At 60.9% G+C, this 21,356-nt stretch overlaps 1 protein-coding gene across 4 annotated transcripts; it reads left to right on the top strand.

Annotated features, from left to right (window-relative positions):
* The first annotated feature begins 793 nt into the window (after window positions 1-793).
* On the top strand, window positions 794-21,055 carry PCNX3 (pecanex 3). Of its 4 annotated transcripts, none has more exons than XM_053924944.2 (35): window positions 794-1,486; window positions 1,863-2,050; window positions 2,260-2,359; window positions 2,482-2,521; window positions 2,623-2,718; window positions 2,944-4,068; window positions 4,537-4,660; window positions 4,743-4,918; window positions 5,193-5,283; window positions 5,705-5,840; window positions 6,924-7,084; window positions 7,822-7,975; window positions 8,251-8,283; window positions 8,548-8,719; window positions 8,811-8,921; window positions 9,209-9,300; window positions 9,486-9,595; window positions 9,781-9,886; window positions 9,992-10,084; window positions 10,265-10,415; window positions 11,185-11,329; window positions 11,551-11,728; window positions 12,710-12,818; window positions 12,974-13,103; window positions 13,274-13,332; window positions 13,435-13,650; window positions 14,363-14,616; window positions 17,856-18,086; window positions 18,233-18,336; window positions 18,649-18,796; window positions 18,906-19,136; window positions 19,227-19,501; window positions 19,828-19,961; window positions 20,045-20,343; window positions 20,421-21,055. In XM_053924944.2, exons 1-35 carry the CDS (start codon window positions 1,334-1,336, stop codon window positions 20,613-20,615), a joined length of 6,120 nt encoding a protein of 2,039 aa, XP_053780919.1. In that variant the 5' UTR covers window positions 794-1,333; the 3' UTR covers window positions 20,616-21,055. The 4 variants fall into 4 exon arrangements, with proteins under 4 accessions (XP_053780919.1, XP_053780921.1, XP_053780920.1 ...); XM_053924946.2 differs by having other exon boundaries at window positions 4,740-4,918; window positions 5,705-5,810; XM_053924945.2 differs by having other exon boundaries at window positions 4,740-4,918; window positions 6,942-7,084.
* The last annotated feature ends 301 nt before the right edge of the window (window positions 21,056-21,356 follow it).

The raw sequence follows: 21,356 nt of genomic DNA, 5'->3' as shown, positions 1-21,356 counted from the left end.
GGTGGGGGTGGGGGAGATTGGAGGAGGACGGAACTGGCTGCACCTCAAGCTCTCGGAACGGGTTGTCTAAGGCTCTCTCTTCTTCCCTTCGGCTGGGAAAAATTCACTTCTTCATGCCCGTTCTCCAGTGGGCAGAAACCTGAGACTTGTCCCGAACTTTGCCCAGTGATTGGATTCGGAATAGCTAAGTCGTCCTCACAACCACAGGGTTGACCCCTTGCCTTGAACCTGTCACTTTAAGAAAAACGACGCTATCCTATTTCGACTATTCCCGCCTGCTCTGGAGGATCGCTCCATAAACTCCAAATCTGAGCTCTGACCCGGAAGTAAGAGGCAACTCCAGTCGACAGACGCTCCTGACGTTCGAGGTCTAGCACTAAATCGGGCTGACCTCGAGGACCGTGTTCCAATGGCGCTGAACTCTCACTATAGCCCTGGGGAGTCCACGCCTCCATTCTTTTACCCACCTCCTGTAACTCACTGGGAGAGCTGTGCGTCTATTAACTCCGCCCACTAACAGATCCTCCTCCAGGGCGTGTGGGCCTGCTCACCAGTGGTTGGTTCTTCGACCCACACCAAGGCACCTTTGGTTCCACCCAGTGGTGGTATTCGCTAGGCTGGCAATGCCTAGGTATTGCGCATGCGCTCAAGCACTTGTACTTTTTTTTTTTTGATTCTCTTCCCTCACATTTAGACTCTGCGCACGCTCAAAGGGTTCCCCGGCTTCCAGTCACTGCACCGCCTTCCTGCGCTTGCGCATTTACGCCGTCTGGTTTTCCTTTTCCGGGTCCCAACTGGGCGCATGCGCCAGTGTAGGCTGGCGGCTCGCGGCTCCTTCTTCCGGCCTCCCCCTTGGGCCGGCTCTTGTAGGAGCGGGGCGAGTGCTGATCCCAAAGCGAGTGACCTGTGACCCCGGAAGTGGACCTTAGGGTCCCGGGGCTCTCCCCGGGCCGAAGCCGGGGCGCCGTCGCCTGCAACGCCGGAGCACCCACCCCACGCCCACCTCTGGATGCCGCCGACTGGTGCCCGGCCCGTGCCCCGCGCCTGCTTGCCCTCTCAGCTCCTAACAGTTCTGGGCCGGGGCTGGGGGCCCGGACCCCACCCCTGATGCGGCTCCACCGCTGCTCCCGGGCCTCGCTCCGCTGACCACCCCGGCCGGCCCCGCCCCCTGCCCGCACCCTCATCCCGCCGACCCCTCTTCCCCGCTGGGGGGGAGGCCATGGCGTGAGCGCGCGGCCGAGCCCCTGGGCCTTCGGGCGCCAGGCGGGGCATGGGCCGGGGGCCGCCCCCATGAAGGTCCCGAGAGGGGGGCGCGCGCAGAAGCGGCGGGGCCATGGGGTCGCAGGTGTTACAGATTCTGCGCCAGGGGGTGTGGGCATCGCTCACCGGCGGTTGGTTCTTCGATCCGCACCAGAGCACCTTCTCCAACTGCTTCCACCTCTACGTCTGGATCTTCCTGCTCACCTTTCCCTTCTTGCTATACATGGTGAGACGCTGCCACCATCTACCTGTAACTTCCGCCAGAGAAAATCCGGGCAGATGTGACAGAGGGTTGGCAGCCTGGCAGGGCTCGGGACTGCGCCTTGGGTGCTGGGGTGCGAAGAGAGGAATCTCCTCAGAGTTTGGGATGTATGGAGAAGGAGCCAAATTTTTCCTTTGCTGGGCTGGGTGACCTTGAGCACCTGATGTAATTTCTCCCGTTAGAAGACAGAACCCCTGGCTGGGTATTTGTACTAGGAGCACTGAGAGGTGACGAAGTCTTTGTGAATTTGTGACTCCTAACCCTGATTGTGGTGGTAGGCTCAACCCGTGGGGGCAGGGCTGTTGAGGAGGGACTGACTGGCTTTTGCTGACATCTCCAGGTTCTGCCCCCCAGCTTCATAGTGGCTGGTGTGTACTGCCTCGTGGTGGCTGTCATCTTTACTACCATCAAGACTGTAAACTATCGGCTGCACGCCATGTTTGATCAAGGCGAGATTGTGGAGAAGCGCAACTCAACCCTGGGGGAACAGGATGAAGAGCCTGCTCAGGGGGACAGCAATCTGCTCAGGTGGGTGGGGCAGGGGCTGTGTTGGGGACTGAGCATGGGAGAGTGGAGGAGGGGCTTAGGGGATGTTTGCTCGGTGAGTCGTTGAATGCTCATTCTGTGGGTTCTGAACTATGAGGGAACCCTTGAGGAAAGAAGTGATGGGGATGGCAGAGGAAGTGCTATGTTAAGAGGGTAGGTCACCTCAACGCTAATTCTCTTTTCACTGGCAGGGACCCCGGTGTGGAGATGACAGTGTTTCGGAAAGTGAGTTCCACACCCCCAGTACGTTGTAGCTCCCAGCATTCCGTGTTTGGCTTCAACCAGGTCTCGGTGAGTAATCCCAGCCTTCAGCCTCTCCCACTCCTCTCCTGGGAGCCCTCTCCCCCCGTGGGTATGTCCTGGGCCTACTTCCTGTCCTGTTTGCTCCTTTACACCTTCCTCTTCCTGTTTAGGAGTTGCTACCCCAGATGGAGGACTCTGGGCCTCTCAGAGGTAGGGGACTGCTGCTCAGGGCTGAAGGTGGTGGTGCAGAACAGGGGGTGGCATGCATCTGCCCTGGGGTCCTGCTGATGCCTTTGGGGTCATGGTTACAGACATCAAGGAGCTGGTGCGGGAACAGGGTAGCAACAATGTGATCGTGACCTCAGCCGATCGAGAGATGCTGAAGCTGAGCTCACAGGATAAACTGAGTGAGTGGGCGTGGTATGGCAGTGGCTTCGAGGAGGGGGAAGGCTAGCTATCTCATCTTTGAGTCACCCCGACTTTGCTCCACTGGTACTCTCTTTGTTCTGGGTGGGGCTTCCTAAGCATCCTACCCCATCTGGTCTCTCAGGGAAAGGAGAGGCCACAGGACCCCTTAGCCGCCAGGTTTTGCAGCGTGTCCTTCATTCACTGCCTGTCGTCCTTTCTTACAGTTGGAGACCTTCCCCAGACACCCCCCGGAGCTGCCCCAGACCCCTCTCTCCCCAGCACGGACTCTTCGGAACGTTCTCCCCTGGCCGGAGGTGGAGCCCCCTGGAGTGGAAGCAGTGTTGCTGACACCCCTATGAGTCCCCTCCTGAAGGGGAGCCTCAGCCAGGAGCTGAGCAAGAGTTTCCTGACCCTGACCCGGCCTGACCGGGCCCTGGTGAGGACCAGCAGTCGACGGGAACAGCGCCGGGGACTGGGTGGCTACCAGCCCCTGGACCGCCGGGGCTCAGGGGAGCCCATGCCCCAGAAGGCTGGCTCCTCAGATTCTTGCTTTAGTGGCACCGACAGGGAGACACTGAGCAGCTTCAAGAGCGAGAAGACCAACTCGACCCACCTGGACAGCCCGCCTGGTGGGCAAGCCCCTGAGGGCAGTGACACAGACCCACCCTCTGAGGCTGATCTGCCAGCTTCACCAGATGCTGGAGTCCCCTCAGATGATACACTGCGTTCATTCGACACAGTCATAGGAGCGGGGACACCACCAGGCCCGGCTGAGCCGCTCCTGGTTGTGCGGCCCAAAGGCCTGGCCCTGCTTCGGCCTAGCAAGCGGCGGCCACCCATACAAAGACAGTCCCCGCCTGGCCGCGCCCCTCGGCGGCCCTTGCTGGAAGGTGGGGGCTTCTTTGAAGATGAAGACACCAGCGAGGGCAGTGAACTGAGCCCGGCCTCCAGTCTCAGATCTCAGCGCCGCTATAGTACCGATAGCTCCTCTTCTTCCTGCTACTCCCCCGAGAGCTCTCGGGGTGCAGCAGGGGGGCCTCGGAAGCGACGGGCCCCCCATGGGGCTGAGGAGGGGACTGCTGTGCCCCCCAAGCGGCCCTATGGGACCCAGTGGACACCTAGTACTGCCAGCGCCAAAACACATGCTCGTGTTCTGAGCATGGATGGGGCGGGGGGTGATGTTCTAATGGCCCCCCTGGCTGGCTCCAAGGCTGAGCTGGAGGTGCAGGCGGGCATGGAGCTGGCTGCCGGTGAGCCCACTGTGCTGTCTGCCGAGTCCCGCAGGGGGCCTGCTGCCAACCAGCCTGGCTGGCGGGGGGAGCTGCAGGAGGAAGGTGCTGTGGGGGGAGGTAAGTACCAGCTCCAGGGCTGGGAGATGGTGAGCTAGGTAGGGGCTTGGTTTGTGGCAAAGGGTGTGCTGGTCGGTTGGCTCAGCCTATCTCAGGCAGTGGTTGGACTTGAACTCAGCAGTTGGGTGACGTTGTCTGCCAGACTCCCCAGGTGAACAGGGCTGCGGCGGTGGGGAGACAGGCAGAGAGATCTCAGACGCCTTGCCTTCAGTCCTGCAGTCAGCACCTGAGCCTGTACCCCTTGAGGACTCATTGTCCCGGGCCACCAGCAGAGCAGGGCAGGTCATGTTGTCCTTATTTCTGAATGTGGAGGCTGGCGTGAGTGGTTAGGCGAACTGCCTGAGCCCTACAGGCAGGGCATGGCTGGACTAGGCCCAACCTTATCTCTGGAAGGAGCACCTGTCCCACCCCTCCCCCGGTTCTGCCCGAGCCACTGTCACTTATGCTTGGGGGTCTGTCTCTGGGCAGCAACTGAGGAGTCTGGGAAGCGAGACCACTCAAGCAATGTGAGGCGGACCCAGGCGATCCGGAGGCGCCACAACGCTGGCAGTAACCCCACCCCTCCAGCATCTGTCATGGGCTCACCCCCAAGGTGAGCATCTGCCACTGGTCGGAGGGCGGTGGGGCCGGCTGGCTCTAGGGGGCGCTGACCCACGACTTACCCTCTCCAGCAGCCTGCACGAGGCTCAGCGGGGCCGGGCTGCCTCCCACTCCCGGGCGCTGACGCTGCCCTCTGCCTTGCACTTCGCATCCTCACTGCTGCTCACGCGGGCCAGCACCAACGTACACGAGGCCTGCACTTTTGACGACACCTCTGAGGGAGCTGTGCACTACTTTTACGACGAGAGCGGTGAGCCCCTCGCCAAGTCCTGGGGCCCAGCTTCTGGCCCCAGCCAGCCCTGCGCCCCGTAGAGCGGGACCCCCACACAGGGCGGCTGACTGCAGGGCCCAGGCCCTTGACCAGCAGGCCCTCCCCTCTCCAGCTCTGGTCCTCAGTGGCTGGGCTCCCATCCAGAGGGACACAGCTCCGGGTCCTTCTCTTGATGGTCTTGGTGCCCACGTGGGTCGGGCCTTGGTATTCCTGTCCCTGACGCGTCGCCACGTGTCCCACACCCCGGCTCCAGGTGTGCGGCGTTCCTACACCTTCGGGCTTGCTGGAGGTGGCTATGAGAACCCTGTAGGGCAGCAGGGGGAGCAGGCAGCCAACGGGGCCTGGTGAGTTTTCTCTAAGTGTGGGCCCTCCTAGGCCTGCAGCTGGGGGGCTGCCGTTTCTGGGAACTTTCCTCTATAAGGCTGAGCTGGAGGCCCAAGCAGGGGTGGGGGTGGCCCTGCCTGTTTTTCCCATTGTTCTCAGTTCACTGGGTTGGGAATGGGCGGTTCAGGATGTCTAGGTAGGGAGTGGTGAAGGGCAGGCTTACAGGGGTCCCTTGGGTCCCTGGCTCCATGTCACTTCCAAGTAGGAAGCTTCCAGGGCCTTCCAGGAAGTCCAAGGACACCTGTCTTTTTGGGGTCCCTCTATTCTGTGCTGCTTCTGATCCAAGCAGCCCCCCACCTTGTGGCCCCAGTTATGGCCTGGTGACGGCCTGATCAGGGCCTTCACCAGTGGCCCTGACCCACGTGGCTGTGGTTCCCGCAGGGACCGCCACTCACATTCCTCCAGCTTCCACTCGGCTGATGTCCCTGAGGTGGCTGGTGGCCTGAGCTTGCTGCAGCCAAGACCCGTGGTCCTGCAGGGCATGCAGGTGCGCCGAGTGCCCCTGGAGATCCCGGAGGTGAGGGTCTGTCGGGGAAGGGCCTGCAGGAGGGGGCAGTGGGCGGGGAGGATCGCTGAGCCCTCCCCCAGGAAGAACAGGCCACTGAGGTGTCTGTTCTGGCCTTTGCTGGCTGGCATAGGATTTGCCTGGGTCTGAATGGTTCAAGGAGCCTCTTAGTCAGCAAATGCGGCTGGAGTGTCTGTGCTGGAAGGAGCCATAGTCAGTGGAGAGGGTGGGTGTTAGTGGTGCTCCCTGCAGAAGGGGCACCCGACACATGGGATGGCTTGGGGACAGTTTGTCCTCGTCTTCTCAGTAGGTATTACCATGCTCCCTTTTATTCCTAAATGTGTCCCAGTTTGGACAGTGAGTTGCATGGTTAGCCTAGCACCGGACGCACTAAGGACGTGTGGAACGCAGGGTCAGGTCTTAAAGGGTGGTCACAACTCAGGTGCCCTTGCCTGGTGCGCATAGTCTCCTTACCTTCCACGCAGGGCAGCAGCATTGTCCTTGCACAGCTGACAGCTACCACCAGAGGCAGGGGCAGTGTGTCTTTGGCTCTCCATTGTATCCCCAGGGTCCAGCTCAGGGGCAGGCCGTATAAGGACTTGTTGAGTGAAGGATACAGGAAGCTCAGAGAGGCTAAGAAGTTCACCCAGGGTCTCACAGCACTGACACGGGCAGCAGGCCTGTCCTCAGGGCCGGTGTTGTGTGTGCGCCAGGGTGGGCTGGTCAGAGTGACCCCCGTGCTTTGTCTGGGAGGAGGGGCATTTGCACCAAGTCCTGAAGGACAGGGTGGATTTCAGTGAGCCCAGCAAGAGGCAGGAGATGCTGCCCGAGTGGAGAAGACAGACACAGGAGCTAGTGACCCTGGGTTCTGGCAGCCCCAGAAGTCCCTAGCACCACTGAGCCGTGTCCTGGAAACCTGGAACAACGAGGAGGCCCTTGTGGTGCAGAGTCAGGGCAGGCACAGGGCTGCTAGACGGTGGGGACTTTCTGTGCTAGAGGAGATGGCCGGCCAGCCAGTGTGTGCTGGGGGTGGGGGGACAGCAGTGGGCCCTGTGGGGGGTGAGGGGCTGATGGTGGTGGCTGTGGGGACTGCAGTTTGACCTGCTGGACCAGGACTCCCAGCACGAATCCCAGGAACAGACCCTGATGGAGGAGGCGCCGCCCCGGGCCCAGCACAGCTACAAGTACTGGCTTTTTCCTGGCCGCTGGACCTCTGTGCGCTATGAGCGGCTCGCCCTGCTGGCCCTGCTGGACCGGTGAGTGCCCACCTATGTCGGCCCCCAGTACCTGGAATGTCCCTAGCCCCGGCCTTGCAGGCCTCATGAACATGTGGAAAGCCTGACCACTGGGGGGGGGGGGGGGGTCACTGGGTGCGCGCAGGAGCACTGAGGGCTGGGGTCGGCGGTGGGGTTTCTTCAGGTGTTTCTGCAGTGCACAAGGATGGCCACGTGGGAGATGCTCAAAACAATTTATAGTGCGTTATTTTATTTGATTCTATGGATTGTTTGGATAAGTTGAGCCCTGTAGCTTAAAAAGCTGGCAAATCACTTACCTTTCCATTTCTCAGGAAACAAAGGCCCAGAAAGTCAGGTAGTAGAGTCAGAGAACTTTGTTGTATGTGTGGGCACTTTTGGCCTGGAACCTGTGTCCTGGCTTCCTGTGTTCTGGGTTTCTCAAGGTCCCGTGGCCAGTGTGTGCTGGGCACTGCCTGTGTGCGTAGCATGGCATGCCTGAGCTGGAGACAGGTCCCCGGGGTGGTGGCACGTGGAGTGCTCAGGGTCTAGAGGGGACAAAGATCGGGAAGCAGGGTAGCCACAGAGTGGCTTCCTGGAGCAGGTGTAACCTGGCTGTGCCCCGAGAGGTCAGGTCAGAGCATGAGGGCTGGCATGGGCACAGGTACAGACAGGGGCCTTGGTGGCTGGGTTCTCCTCCTGCCTCTTGGCCCCATGAGTGGGGAGCAGGTGGGTGTGCCCTGACCCTGCTGTCTCTCCAGGACGAGGGGGCTGCTGGAGAACATCCTCGGCATCGGCCTGAGCAGCCTGGTCGCCTTCCTGGGCTACCTGCTGCTGCTCAAGGGCTTCTTCACTGACATCTGGGTCTTCCAGTTCTGCCTGGTCATCGCCTCCTGCCAGTATTCCCTGCTGAAGGTCAGGCCTGGCTCCATCCCCCACCTCTTCCCAGACGCGGCCCCTCCCCATGACCCACCTTAAGAGGGTTCAGCTAGCTAGAAAGCGAGGAAGATGCCTAAGTTCCCCTGTAGCCAACCGCTTGTCATACAAACGAGAAAACCGAAGCTTGCTAGGGTTCAGGGTCCTTCCGTGGTCATTAATAACATCCCAGTCGTGGAAGTGAGTGTCTTCTTGGGACTTTGACCTCCTGTGGGTGCTGGCTTTTGTGCCAGTGTAGCTCCCCTCTCTTCCAGAGCGTGCAGCCTGACGCGGCATCCCCCATGCACGTGAGTACTGGAGGACCAGTGCTGTGCCCAGGGGGCGGGGCCATGGGCAGGGCTGAGGCCAGGTGGGGAGGGGGTGGGCAAGCCCCAGACCCTCGGTCCTTCCGCCCCTACCCAGCCAGCGCCCCATCTTTCTGTCTCGGGTCCAGGGCCAGGTCTGGGGATGCGAGTGTGCACGTGCATGGGTGTGTGTGTGTGTGTGTGTGTGTGCATGTGTGTGCAGGGTGGTCAGTGGGGGACCCAGCTCCTCACGGGCCCACTCCCCAGGGCCACAACTGGGTGATAGCGTACAGCCGGCCTGTCTACTTCTGCATCTGCTGTCTGCTCATCTGGCTGCTGGACGCCCTAGGCTCAGCTCAGCCCTTCCCACCCGTCACCCTCTACGGCCTCACCTTCTTCTCCGCCTCCTTCTTCTTCTGTGCCCGTGATGTGGCCACTGGTGAGACTGGACAGGACCGCAGTGGCCCCAGGGGGAGTGAAGCCCAGGGGCAGTCCCCAGGCTTACCTGGCCTTCACTTCCCTCCCACCAGTGTTCACCTTGTGCTTCCCGTTCGTCTTTCTCCTGGGCCTCCTGCCCCAAGTCAACACCTGCCTCATGTACCTGCTAGAACAGATAGATATGCACGGCTTTGGGGGCACAGGTATGGTGCCCACAGGTGGCTTGGAGGAAATAGTGTGGGGCCCACGAGGGCCCACGAATTGGGTCTGTGACTCCAGTCCTTTGCTGAGCCTGTCTCTTCCCCTCCTCTCCCTTCCGCTCCCCAGGCAAGTTGTTTAAACCCAAGTTCGGCAGAAGCTCTGGAGGCTTCTCAGGGCTAGGAAGAACAGAACAATGGGCTAGGGATGGGGTCCCAGGGCAGCGGGGTGAAGGTGAGGGGGGTGTCAGCAGGTAGAGGTGGGCCTTTAGCCGCTGTTCCTTCCCTTGTAGCCGCCACCAGCCCACTGACAGCAGTCTTCAGCCTCTCCCGCAGCCTGCTGGCTGCTGCCCTGCTCTACGGCTTCTGCCTCGGGGCCATCAAGGTAGGGATGACCCGTGGGGTTGGGGGCATGCCGAGGCCCAAGGTGTTGTTGGGACAGGGCTGTGAATTGGGCTCAGCTCAGCAATGGCTTCTCCCATGGGGTGGGCAGCACACCCCCCCACCCCACCCCACCCCACCCCAGTGCTTACCCTTACCTCCCCTGACCAGCATGGGTTCTCTCCCCAGACTCCTTGGCCAGAGCAGCACGTCCCGGTCCTCTTCTCGGTCTTCTGCGGCCTCCTGGTGGCGCTGTCCTACCACCTGAGCCGGCAGAGCAGTGACCCCACTGTGCTCTGGTGGGTGCTGCACGTGCCTGTCTGTGTGCATGCATGTGTGTGTTTGTGTGTGTGTCTCTGCATGGCCAGGGTTGGGGGCGCGTCTGTGAGTCTGTGCACGTGCCTGTCACCAGCAGACGCTGGGGCCCATGGGAGGAGAGGGGGTCTCTCCAGACCAGCCACCCAGCTCTTCTCTGCCACCCCAGGTCTCTGATCCGGAGCAAGCTCTTTCCTGAGCTGGAGGAGCGGAGCCTGGAGACAGCCCGGGCCGAGCCCCCCGACCCACTGCCAGAGAAGATGCGCCAGTCAGTGGTGAGGGGCTGGAGCGTGGGGTTCCAGTGTTGGGGTAGGGGGCTGACGGGGTGGGGTCAGCCCCTGGGTGACGGGCACCCTTGCTGGTTTTTCCCGGCCCTGCAGCGTGAAGTCCTGCACTCTGACCTGGTGATGTGTGTGGTGATTGCCGTGCTCACCTTTGCCGTCAGCGCCAGCACTGTCTTCATTGCCCTGAAGGTTCGTGCGGCACAGGCCACCCCCTCACTGTTGATCCTTGCAGGAGCCTGATCGACTTGAGGGCCCTGGGCAGTCATGGCCTCATGTCCCTTGGGCCCCTGCCTGGCCTGTGCCCAGCCCCCTAGAGCCCCCCCTTGCCCTGCTCCCCTTGGCTGAGCCTCTGGCCTCTCTCTCTTGCAGTCAGTGCTGGGCTTCGTGTTGTACGCGCTGGCTGGGGCTGTGGGCTTCTTCACACATTACCTGCTGCCACAGCTCCGCAAACAGCTGCCGTGGTTCTGCCTGTCACAGCCCGTGCTGAAGCCACTGGAGTACAGCCAGTATGAAGTGCGTGGTGAGTGCTGGCCCTGGGCTGCGCCTGCCCAGTCCTCTCGGCTCTGAGCACCAGCAGGGGGCAGCCTCTGTCTGCGCTGCCCTGTCTGCTCTCTTGCTCTCTGTGCCCTCTCCTGCCAGCTGGGCCCCCACTGGGCCCCTGCTGCACTCACCCTGCATGCCCTGCTCTTTGCTGCTTGCCTGGTGTTCTCTGAGGAGATGGAAGAATTCCAGGGCCTTAAAGAGATCTCTTGTCCAGAATTACAAGCTAGTTACCAGTGGACTAAATCTGCCTGGCGCACGCTTTCACTTGGGCGGTGTAGCAAATACACCCTTAAGCCCGTATTTAAAAACATCTGGATTTGCTATACAAAGGTCCACATGCCTTGTGTTTTTTTTAAAACAATGAGAGATTTAGCCTACTGGGCCACTGTCTCCACGTGGCTACAACTAGCTCAAGCCAAGTGGCAGTGGCCCCTTTAGAAATGCCCGGGAGCTCAGAGCCACTGTGTACTTGGCCTCACCCAGCCTGCCCAGGCTGCGGTGGGCATGTCCTTGCAGCCCTTAGAGCACCTTCCCTAAGCCCCTCACGCGCCCTGCCTGGTCCTCCTCACCTTCATCTGAGCGCCCAAGGTCACCTCCCGACTCAGAGACTCTAGGGACCTGGAACACCACACCCTACGGTCTGCCTTCCCTCCGGGATTTCTCTGAGGGCACATCTCTCAGCCCTGCAGTGGGAGGGGAAGTGTAGAGGGCCAGGTGCTGGCCAATAGTCACGCCTTGTGTTGCAGGTGCTGCCCAGGTGATGTGGTTTGAGAAACTGTACGCCGGCCTGCAGTGCGTGGAGAAGTACCTCATTTACCCTGCTGTGGTGCTCAACGCCCTCACAGTGGATGCCCACGCTGTCGTCAGCCACCCAGACAAGTTCTGCCTCTAGTGAGGATGCCTCCATCCCCCCATCTACACGTGTCACATAGGATTCCCCTGAGGTCCAGAAAGGAAATGAGACCTGCCCCACTGCCCGGCAAGCTAGAGTAGGGCCGCAGCTCCAGACACCCTTTCCATGCATTTCCTCTTTGAAAGCAGATGTGTCCAAAGGGGGTGACCCTGTTCTCTGAGCCCTCACCAGGCACCTGACACCTGCCCCGCCCCCATAGCTGCCGGGCGCTGCTGATGACTGTGGCTGGGCTGAAGCTGCTGCGCTCCGCCTTCTGCTGTCCACCCCAGCAGTACCTGACCTTAGCCTTCACAGTCCTGCTCTTCCACTTCGACTACCCGCGCCTCTCCCAGGGCTTTTTGCTCGACTACTTCCTCATGTCCCTGCTCTGCAGCAAGGTGAGCTGGTGGGCGCATTGTAGACTCCAGGCTGTCCATCAGGAGCAGAACTCTTGTGCTCGGGTGGGAGGTTGGGGGCATGACTTCCCAGGGGCCTGCGCCCCTCGCGCTGCCGCTTCACGGCAGCCCCACGTGGGCCTTTGCAGCAGCTTATTCAGGGGTCGAGAGGAAGCTGTGGTTTAAAGAGGTCATGTGACCTGCCTCGGGTCCCCTAGAGAACTGGTGGCCAGTGAGGATTGGAGTCCAGGTCTTTCTGACTTCATCCCTTTCCCTGAATCACAATACTTGACTGCCCCCCTCATTAAGCAGCGGATATGTCTCGGTCTTGACCTTGAGACAGCAGCCTCTGGGCTCTGCCCCTTTGCCAGCCACGGTCCTGAGTTTCCAAACTTCTCTGCTAGGCTGCAGGACCCCCATCCAGGGCCAGGGGCTGGGGGTCACGTCAGACCAAAGCCTGCCCTGGGCTTGCGCCAGAGTCTTGGCGGTGGTGCCTGCACTGGGGCCACAGCACAGGCCTGAGCCTTTGTCTCAGTCACACAGACAGCCGGTCTGGTGTTCTGGTCCAGCCCGGGATGGCGGAGATCGGAACTGTGTCCCCTCTGCGGGCAGGGCCTGTGACTCTGTCCGGACTTTGGTACAATAGTCGAGGCCCAGCCTCCTCACTGACAAGAGGCAGCCTGAGCAAGTCATTTATCTACTCTGCTTTCTCTGAACCTCAGCTTTCCCGTCTGTGAAGTGAGACAGCAATGGAAAGCTCCCTAGGTGTTTGTACGAATTAAATGGTCAATATCCCCTTAGAGTGGTTGCTTTGGTAACAAGTACTTTGAGCCAGGTCCACAGAGAAAGGACGGGGAGTGAGCTCGACTGGACCCCCATGTGAGCAGGCAGTGGGGCAGCCCACAGCTCTGAATGGGCATGAGGTAGACCCCACCTCTGTGAGTGACTCACCTGTCTTACCTTCTCCCCCTCGGACCCTGCCAGCTGTGGGACCTGCTGTACAAGCTGCGCTTCGTGCTGACCTACATCGCGCCCTGGCAGATCACCTGGGGCTCAGCTTTCCACGCTTTTGCACAGCCCTTCGCCGTGCCACGTACCCAGCCTACTGCCCGCTGCCTGGGTCAGGGTGTGCAGAGAGGGCCATGGCTTAGGATGGGAGGGGCACAGGGTGGGTTGGCAGGGCTGAGGGGTGGTGAGGATGGTAGGGGAGGGTCCAGCGTCCTGGCCACCTCCTTGACTTGCGCCCAGACTCGGCCATGCTGTTCGTTCAGGCCCTGCTCTCCGCGCTCTTCTCCACGCCACTCAACCCCTTGCTGGGCAGTGCCGTCTTCCTCATGTCCTACGCGCGGCCCCTGAAGTTCTGGGAGCGCGACTACAAGTGAGTCTCCTAGGAGACAGGCACCTTGCTCAGAGGGACCCCGGGAGGAACAGGGTTGCCCAGTGGTCCGGGGAAGGTTGCTGGGATGGTGGGCTGGCGGGAAGCGTCCCCTGAACCCCCCACAGCCTCCTTCTCTGGGCACACTGTGACATCGCGCTCTCTCTGACCAGCACGAAACGCGTGGACCATTCCAACACCCGCCTGGCCGCACAGCTGGACCGGAACCCTGGTGTGTGCCCAGCCGTTCGGGGGCTTTCGGGTGGGGCCTCCTGGGGAGGGAGCCTGGCTTGCCTGTCCCTTTGTTTACTTGTCTATCTGTCCTGGGGCCTAGGCGCTGACGACAACAACCTCAACTCCATCTTCTACGAGCACTTAACACGCTCGCTGCAGCGCACGCTGTGTGGGGACCTGGCGCTGGGCCGCTGGGGCAACTATGGCCCCGGCGACTGCTTCGTCCTGGCCTCCGACTACCTCAATGCCCTGGTACACCTCATCGAGGTTGGCAATGGCCTCGTCACCTTCCAGCTGCGTGGCCTTGAGTTCCGGGGTGAGCCGCTTGGCCTGCGTCTGAATCAGGGTGCTATGCTCGATAGTGTGTGCCGGCTGGTTCTAGTCCAGCTCTGCCCTGGTTTGCCAGGTGACCTTGAAAAAGGCACTCTTCTCCCTGGGTTTGCCAGTCTGAGCAGTGAGGTGGCAGTGTCTCCTTGGGCCAAGCTCTTCTGTGCCCTGACTTGGGGTCTTTGGTGACTGAACGGGCTTCTCTGTGGAAGGCTTGAGCCTGGAGCTCTGAGCTCTCCGGCCAGCTCCTGCTGGCCTGCTCTGTGGTCTTGGGCTTGGCCCAGGTTGGATGCTACATATAACCCCTGGTGTGGGACTGGCTCCTTGTCCACAGTTGGACGCACACATTGGTGCCCACTTCAGAAAAGGCCCCTTAGAGTGCACAGGGCCCCGAGCACAGCTCCCAACCTCACAAAACTGAACACAGTCGCTTCTCTTTGAGTCTCAGTCTTTGCCTCGGTAGATGCGAGACCAGAGACCTGTTCCCTCCACTCCGAGACCAGAGACCTGTTCCCTCCACTCCCACCCCACTGTGGCCACTGGGAGTCAGGAGGAGAAAGGGGCTCGTGTTAATTGACTCACATCGCATCTCAGTGGGAGGGGGGTGGTACAGGCCTCTGACTCCAGGCCTGGTCACTTGCTGGGGAGAAGGTTTGCGGGGGCATCTGGTGGTGCCCTGACGGGGCGGCCCTCCCCCGCAGGCACGTACTGCCAGCAGCGCGAGGTGGAGGCCATCACAGAGGGTGTGGAGGAGGACGAGGGCTGCTGCTGCTGTGAACCGGGCCACCTGCCTCGGGTCCTGTCCTTCAATGCGGCCTTCGGGCAGCGTTGGCTGGCCTGGGAGGTGACAGCCAGCAAGTACGTGCTGGAGGGCTACAGCATCAGCGACAACAACGCAGCCTCCATGCTGCAGGTCTTCGACCTCCGCAAGATCCTCATCACCTACTATGTCAAGGTACAGCAGCGGTGGCTGGGTGGCGGAGCTCCCTCCTGGGAATGCTCAGTGGCCAGGAGCGTCCCAAGTACCATCTTCTGGATTGTTGGGAGCCTCTTACCCAAGGGAAGCAGAGGCCTCAGGGAGTTCAAGCGCCCTCCTTCAGAAGGGGCATCAAGGGCAGGTGGGCAGCACGTGTGCAGCTCCCTGCACTGGGCTGCTGGTCTCAGGAGGTGCAGGTGCTAAGGCCAGCTTTCCAGACCACCAGGTCCCCTGCTCCACGTCCCCCCAGCGCAAGGTGACAGTAATGCTCGCAGTGGTGGCGTTCACGACAATATAGGAGCAGCTGCCAAGCAGTGGTGCTGACCTTGCCAGGGACCTCTCCTGAGCTGAGTTACACCCACCACATCTTCCAGGACAGACTGCCCCCTCTCAGATGTGGAAATTGGCTTGTAGAGGGGAAGGCAATTCTGTTTGAGGCCCCAGAATCAGGAGAAAGAGGCAGGGCCAGGCTGAGACCCTGGGCCTCCCTGTCTCTGCCCAGACACTCCCAGCCTAGCCTGAGGGTCTCGAGACCTGTTGAGGGTAGTGGGGGTTGTGAGGGCGCTGTGCGGGATCCAGAAGGAGCTGGGTTCTGGGAAGCCTGGGGTGCCACTTCCCTGTCATGCCTCAGTTTACCCCCTTAAGAAGTGACGATTGTTGTAGTTCTGTACGATGCTTTACGGAATGATGCTGTAGTTCTATGTAGGAACTGTGATGCTTTATGGCCCCTGGAATAAGGGCCCTTATGGGAGTGGGGTCAGTTGTCACAGTCCAGGTCCCCTCAGGCTCTCTTAGTATCTGCCCTGGGGCTCCCTTGTGGGGCCTGGATGGGTGACCTGTTGAGGTCCGGGTGAGCCTGCCTACCTGCACTCTCCAAGGCAGTCCTGTGCACGCCCCAGCTGTCCTTTTGCCTCCAGTGGACATACCATCTGTCGTGTATGAGAGAGCTGTAATTTTCTGTCGTTTTTCCCTCTACCCATCCACTCCTGAGGAAGGGTTTGTAAGCCCCTCCTCACCCCTCATTTTCACCAATAAAGCTGCACTCCAGACAGGGACGTTCCCAGCCCTGGGTTCCTCAGGGGTCATGGTCCTGGCTACCTTCTCTTCCCATCCCAAGAGAGGTCCTCTCACCCAGCTCACCCTGCAACCTCCTGGGGCCCATCCCAGAGCCAGCACAGCCTCCTCAGGGCTGTGCCCCAGGTACCCAGCCAGGCCCGGGGCTGGCAGGCTGGGAGGAGCCCCGCCCCGTGTGTTATCCCCTAGGGAAGCCAGCTTGCCACGCTGCCTCAAAGGCGAGACAGAATCTGAGCAGGTGGACATGCCCAGAGGACCTAGGGAAGGCTCCACTGAAGGTAGAGCGTGGGGTGAAGTTTGGGAAGACCAGTTTTGGCCTCCAAGGGCAGGGCCTGGGGGCAGCAGGTGCAGGGCAGTCCCTCCTGCCTGGGGCACTTCAGAGATGTGGCCTGTGGAGCCCTTCCTGTACCACATTGGGCCTCCTGCCACACCTTGCCCTTCCCTTGCTTCACTGAGTGCAGCTGGATGGGAGACTCAGTCCCAGCCCGCAGCCATGGAGGTGCCGGCCCCACATCTGCCTCCAGCTGAGCCTTGGGGTCCTGGCAGCACTTCTGAGCTCAGGCACCTTCCTTAACACTGTTTCATCCGCTTAGCAGCCTTGGAAGAAGCGGGGCTGGTGTCATGGTCCCCATTTATGGTTGAGGAAACTGAGATTCACAGACCTGCTCCTGCAGTTAGGTGGAGGGGAAAGGAAAAAAGGTGCCGCGGTCGTGAGACGTGAGGGGGTTCAGTGAGCTGGCCCGGGTGGAACCCGAGCAGAGCCCGACTCACCTCATGTGCTAGTGGGCAGGAGCCCTGACTAGCTGAGAACCACTCCGAGGACTGGGTCCCAGGATAGCTGGAGTTTCACAAAAGCACACCAGAAGTGTTGGGAGTTAACAGAGCACTCCCTGTGTGCGAGGCCACCTCCTCCCCGCACTCCTGAGGGTCTTCTGTTCTGGTTCTTGGAGATTGGGGTGGGAACCAGGCCAGGGAGATGCTGTCTGGGCAAAAGGTCAGCCAGGAGCTGGTCTGCCTGGAGCCCAGAGCACCCCACAGCCAGCCTTCCCCTACTCGCCCCATTAGGCTTCTGGAACCCATTCCTCTTGTTAAGTGGGGGACAGCCCAGCCCTCTTCAAAGTGTCCAACCACCTCCCCACAGCCAATGTGGGGCTGGGGCCACTTCCAGTCCTGCTGCCACGTGCGGGGGACTGATGAGGCCCGACGTGTTGCCATGGCCTCTAGGTGTCCTCAGGGAGCTGTTTGAGAGCCTTGGCTTTCCCCAGCTTGTACTGTAGTCATTTTTGCCTGGGCTCTTGGCCTCTCCATGCCCCACCAGAGCCCCCTGCTAGACACCCCTACTGCCCAGGTACCCTCTGTCCACGGCCAGCTGCACAGCCCTCCCCACCCTGGACTTCCCACCCGTTTCCCAGGCAGAGGGCCAACCCTGGCGGCTCCATCCCAGGGCAACATATGGAATCCCAGTAACCTCACTGGCTGCCAGCTGCCAGCCTCACTGCCCCTCCATCCTTGCTGTGCCAGCTGCCTGCCTTCCAAAACCTCCCCTCCATTTGTCCAAACCCCTGCCTAGAAACCAACAGTCTTAAGGGGTCTGGTAGCCCCCGACTGTGGGCACAGGATACCTTTTTTCTGAGGGTAAGTTCTGTCGCTGTCACACTTTAGCAGCCCAAAGAGACCCTTGACCCAGGCAACACTGGCCTGCAGGCAGCCACACTACCTCAGTCTGCCCTTTCAAGGCTTCTGAGATCTGGATCCCACAATGTCAGCGGCGTTAAAGGTCCTGCCTGGGATTCCAGTCCCAGCCCAGTCTGCACAGCTGTGTGAATCTGTGGTGCGTCTGAGCCTCGGCCTCGCCTACAAATGGGGCACCTTCCAAGCAAGCATGCAAGCACCAGCCGCAGGGCAGGACATTCTGTAAGGAGGGTGCTTTCTGCCCACTTTCTCGCTCTCCTCCCTGGCCTAGGGGAGAGGGCAGATTTGCCTGCGTGGTTCCAGGGAGCTGAGATGGGACATGGGGGGGGAGTGTTCTAGAAGGCAGACGCCAGCTCAGTGTGAAGGAGAAGCCTCTACACCCAGACACTTCCTCCTGCAGTGGTGAGGTCCAAGGCGCTGGGCCAGCCCTGATGTCTGCCCTCTCTTCTCAGAGCATCATCTACTACGTGAGCCGCTCGCCCAAGCTGGAGGCGTGGCTGAGCCACGAGGGCATCTCGGCAGCCCTGCGGCCTGTGCGGGCACCTGGCTATGCTGACTCGGACCCCACCTTCTCTCTGAGCGTGGACGAGGACTACGACCTTCGCCTCTCCGGCCTCTCGCTGCCCTCCTTCTGTGCGGTGCACCTTGAGTGGATCCAGTACTGCGCCTCTCGGCGCAGCCAGGTCTGGCCACCACTACCCCGGGCTGCCTTCTTCCCTCCCAGGGCAGCTTCCTGTCACTCTCAGCCTCCCTTGGCCTGGGCCCCGGCCCCAAGTTCCCTGTCCCGTGTCTAAGCTGGGCCCTGGGGATGGGGTTCCTTGTGCCACAGCCCGTGGACCAGGATTGGAACTCGCCGCTGGTCACTCTCTGTTTTGGCCTGTGTGTGCTGGGCCGCCGGGCCCTGGGGACAGCCTCGCATAGCATGTCCGCCAGGTGAGTGCGCACAGGTCCAGCCAGGCCTGCCACTCTCCCCTCCACCCTGTCCATGAAGGGTTCCAGGCCAGAAGCCCCCAGGAATCACCCTAGTTGTTCCTTTAGTGTGGTTCTTTCGTGGGCAAGGCACCTCCTAGCTGTGACCTTGTCTGCTCCTCACTGCCCTGTGAGGCACCTGGGGCAGAAACTGACTTCCTCGCCAAGATGGGGGACCTGAGGCCAGGCATGAAGGATGGTCTTGGCTCTAACCACTGCACGTGGAGCCAGAACTCAGTAACCGCGGCGCTCACCTCCATGCTCCTTCTCGTCCAGCCTGGAGCCTTTCCTCTACGGCCTGCACGCCCTGTTCAAGGGGGACTTTCGCATCACCTCCCCGCGGGACGAGTGGGTCTTTGCTGACATGGACCTGCTTCACCGCGTGGTGGCCCCTGGGGTTCGCATGGCCCTCAAGCTTCACCAGGTGGGAAGAGGGGTGCCTAGGCAGGGTGGGCAGATCGGGGGGGGGGGGGGGGGTGAAGCCCCTTCCCGGGGCAGGGGCCCCTGACCCCATCCTCTGGTCCTCCCCATAGGACCACTTCACGTCCCCAGATGAGTATGAGGAGCCAGCCGCCCTGTACGATGCCATTGCAGCCAACGAGGAGCGGCTGGTCATCTCACACGAAGGCGACCCCGCCTGGCGCAGCGCCATCCTCAGCAACACACCCTCGCTGCTGGCGCTGCGCCACGTCCTGGATGACGCCTCCGACGAGTACAAGGTCATCATGCTCAACCGCCGCCACCTCAGCTTTCGCGTCATCAAGGTGGGGACAGCCCACCCACCTGCCCTGACCCCCCCCTCCCCGCCACCCACCCTGGCACCCGCCCCCTGACCCTTGCATGTGGCCCTGCAGGTGAATCGCGAGTGTGTGCGCGGCTTGTGGGCCGGGCAGCAACAGGAGCTGGTGTTCCTGCGCAACCGCAACCCGGAACGTGGCAGCATCCAGAACGCCAAGCAGGCGCTTCGCAACATGATCAATTCCTCCTGCGACCAGCCGCTCGGCTACCCCATTTACGTGTCGCCCCTTACCACCTCGCTGGCCGGCAGCCACCCCCAGCTGCGGGCGCTGTGGGGTGGCCCTGTCAGCCTGGGCGCCATTGCTCGCTGGCTTCTGCACAGCTGGGAGAGGTGAGCCCTCACCGCCACCCCCACCCAGGAGGCTGGGTTCGTGGAGCAGGAAGCTGAGGCATAGAGAGATGAAGCCACTCCCTCCAAGGTCTCAGTGAGAAAGTGCTGGAGCCAGGATGAAGCCCTGAGAGCTGACCCCTTCCCAGAGCTGACCCGGCTCAGCTCCACACCATAGCTGAAGGTGGCTTTTAGCCTTAAGAGCCATTGATAATGCCTTCCTGAAAAGATCCTGTAAAATAGATGGTAAAATCTCTTAGAGACAGCGCTCTGGGGCTCAGGGAAGGTAGGTGACCATCCCACCCACCTCTTCGCCTCTCCCGCCCCAGGCTTCATAAGGGCTGTGGTGCCGGCTGCAATAGTGGCGGGAATGTGGACGACTCGGACTGTGGTGGCGGTGGTGGCTTGACTTCCCTCAGCAATAACCCCCCCTTGGCACACCCCACACCTGAGAACACAGCAGGTGAGCCAGTGAGGCCCAGCTGAACCAAAGGGTGAGGGGGACAGCCCAGCTGAGGTCTCTGTCCTCTTATCTGTTTCCCACAGGCATCAGCGAACAGCCCCTCCCACCAGGCACTGCCTGGGGCCCAAGGCCTTCCCTTAGCAGTTCTGGTGATGGGCGCCCCACTCCTCTGCTACAGTGGCCACCCCCTCGGCTCCCTGGACTTCCCCCCGCTTCACCTGCCCCCACTGAGGGTCCCCGGCCCTCAAGGCCCCCTGGCCCTGGTCTCCTCTGTTCTGAGGGTCCCAGTGGGAAGTGGAGCCTGGGGGGTCGGAAAGGGTTGGGGGGACCCGAGGGGGAGCCAGCCTCAGGGAGCCCCAAAGAAGGCACCCCCAAATCTCAGGTAAGTTTCCTGTGGGAGGGGAGGGTCCTGGGCAGCCCAGGTCTGCTCTCCCAACTAACCTATTTCCCCTCCCCCAGGCACCCCTGGACCTCAGCCTCAGCCCGGACATCAGCACCGATGCCTCAGCCCCCGGAGCAGCCCGGGACATCCCTTGCTTAGACAGCAGTGCTCCTGAGAGCGGCACGCCCACGGGGGCCCCCGGTGACTGGCTTGCCCCTGCTGAGGAGCGAGAAAGCCCAGCTGCCCAGCCCCTGCTGGACCATCAGTACTGAATGGCTCGCTGTTCTCTGGATCCCAGCCCAGGATTCAGTAACTTGGACCTCGGCCTCCGGCTCTCTCTGCTGGACCACAGAACTGAATGGTGTTGGCCCTAAACTCTGGCATTTGAACCCTGATCTCTGGCTGCCTTAGCCAGAGAACCAGAACTGAGTGGCCCAGACCTCTTACCTTGACCCCTGATCTTTCATCCCTAGTCCAGGGCCTGGACTCTCCAAACTGAGGCAGGCAGCCTCCCAGCCAGGCCCTAAGAGCCAAACCCACGGGCTGGTCCCGCTTCAAGCCCGTGGCCAGGACTGACTTGGTCTCTAGCCCTGCACTGTCTGCAGGGGTGGCCCCTTGGCCTGGACCTGGGGCTGAAACGTGGGAAGGGTGTTTGTTTTTTTTTTTCTGTGCTTCAGAGACACCAGAATTAATAACACTATTTTTGATTTTGGTTAGTGGTTTCTTTTATCTGGGAATGTTTGGGTAGAGGTTAAAAGCCTTGGCCAGGTCAGAGTGGATGAGCATGAAGAGGGGGAGGAAGGACGTGGGGTGGGTTATGATGAAGATCAAGGTCAGACCAAGGTGGGAATCAAGTAGACCTGGGTCCTATTCCTCACAAGCCTATTTCCTTTTCAAGCCTTGATCTGAAATTCATTTTGTTCAATTTTTTACCTCTATAATTGAAGACTTCTAGCTCCAGGGTCTGGGTCCTACAATTATCAGCCTTGACCTTGGCCTAGACCTTTCTCTGA

The sequence above is a fragment of the Desmodus rotundus genome, chromosome 5 (genome assembly GCF_022682495.2).
Source record: "Desmodus rotundus isolate HL8 chromosome 5, HLdesRot8A.1, whole genome shotgun sequence".
Classification (NCBI taxonomy): Eukaryota; Metazoa; Chordata; class Mammalia; order Chiroptera; family Phyllostomidae; genus Desmodus; species Desmodus rotundus.
This window is presented reverse-complemented; position numbering and strand designations above follow the sequence as displayed.

Bases quoted from the DNA above. Each gene is read 5' to 3' on its own strand.
- PCNX3 (XM_053924943.2), top strand. From the start codon at position 1,334: ATGGGGTCGCAGGTGTTACAGATTCTGCGCCAGGGGGTGTGGGCATCG. The intron at 18,337-18,648 runs GTGAGTGCGCAC...CTTCTCGTCCAG, and splicing joins TCGCATAGCATGTCCGCCAG to CCTGGAGCCTTTCCTCTACG. The intron at 19,137-19,226 runs GTGGGGACAGCC...GTGGCCCTGCAG, and splicing joins TCAGCTTTCGCGTCATCAAG to GTGAATCGCGAGTGTGTGCG.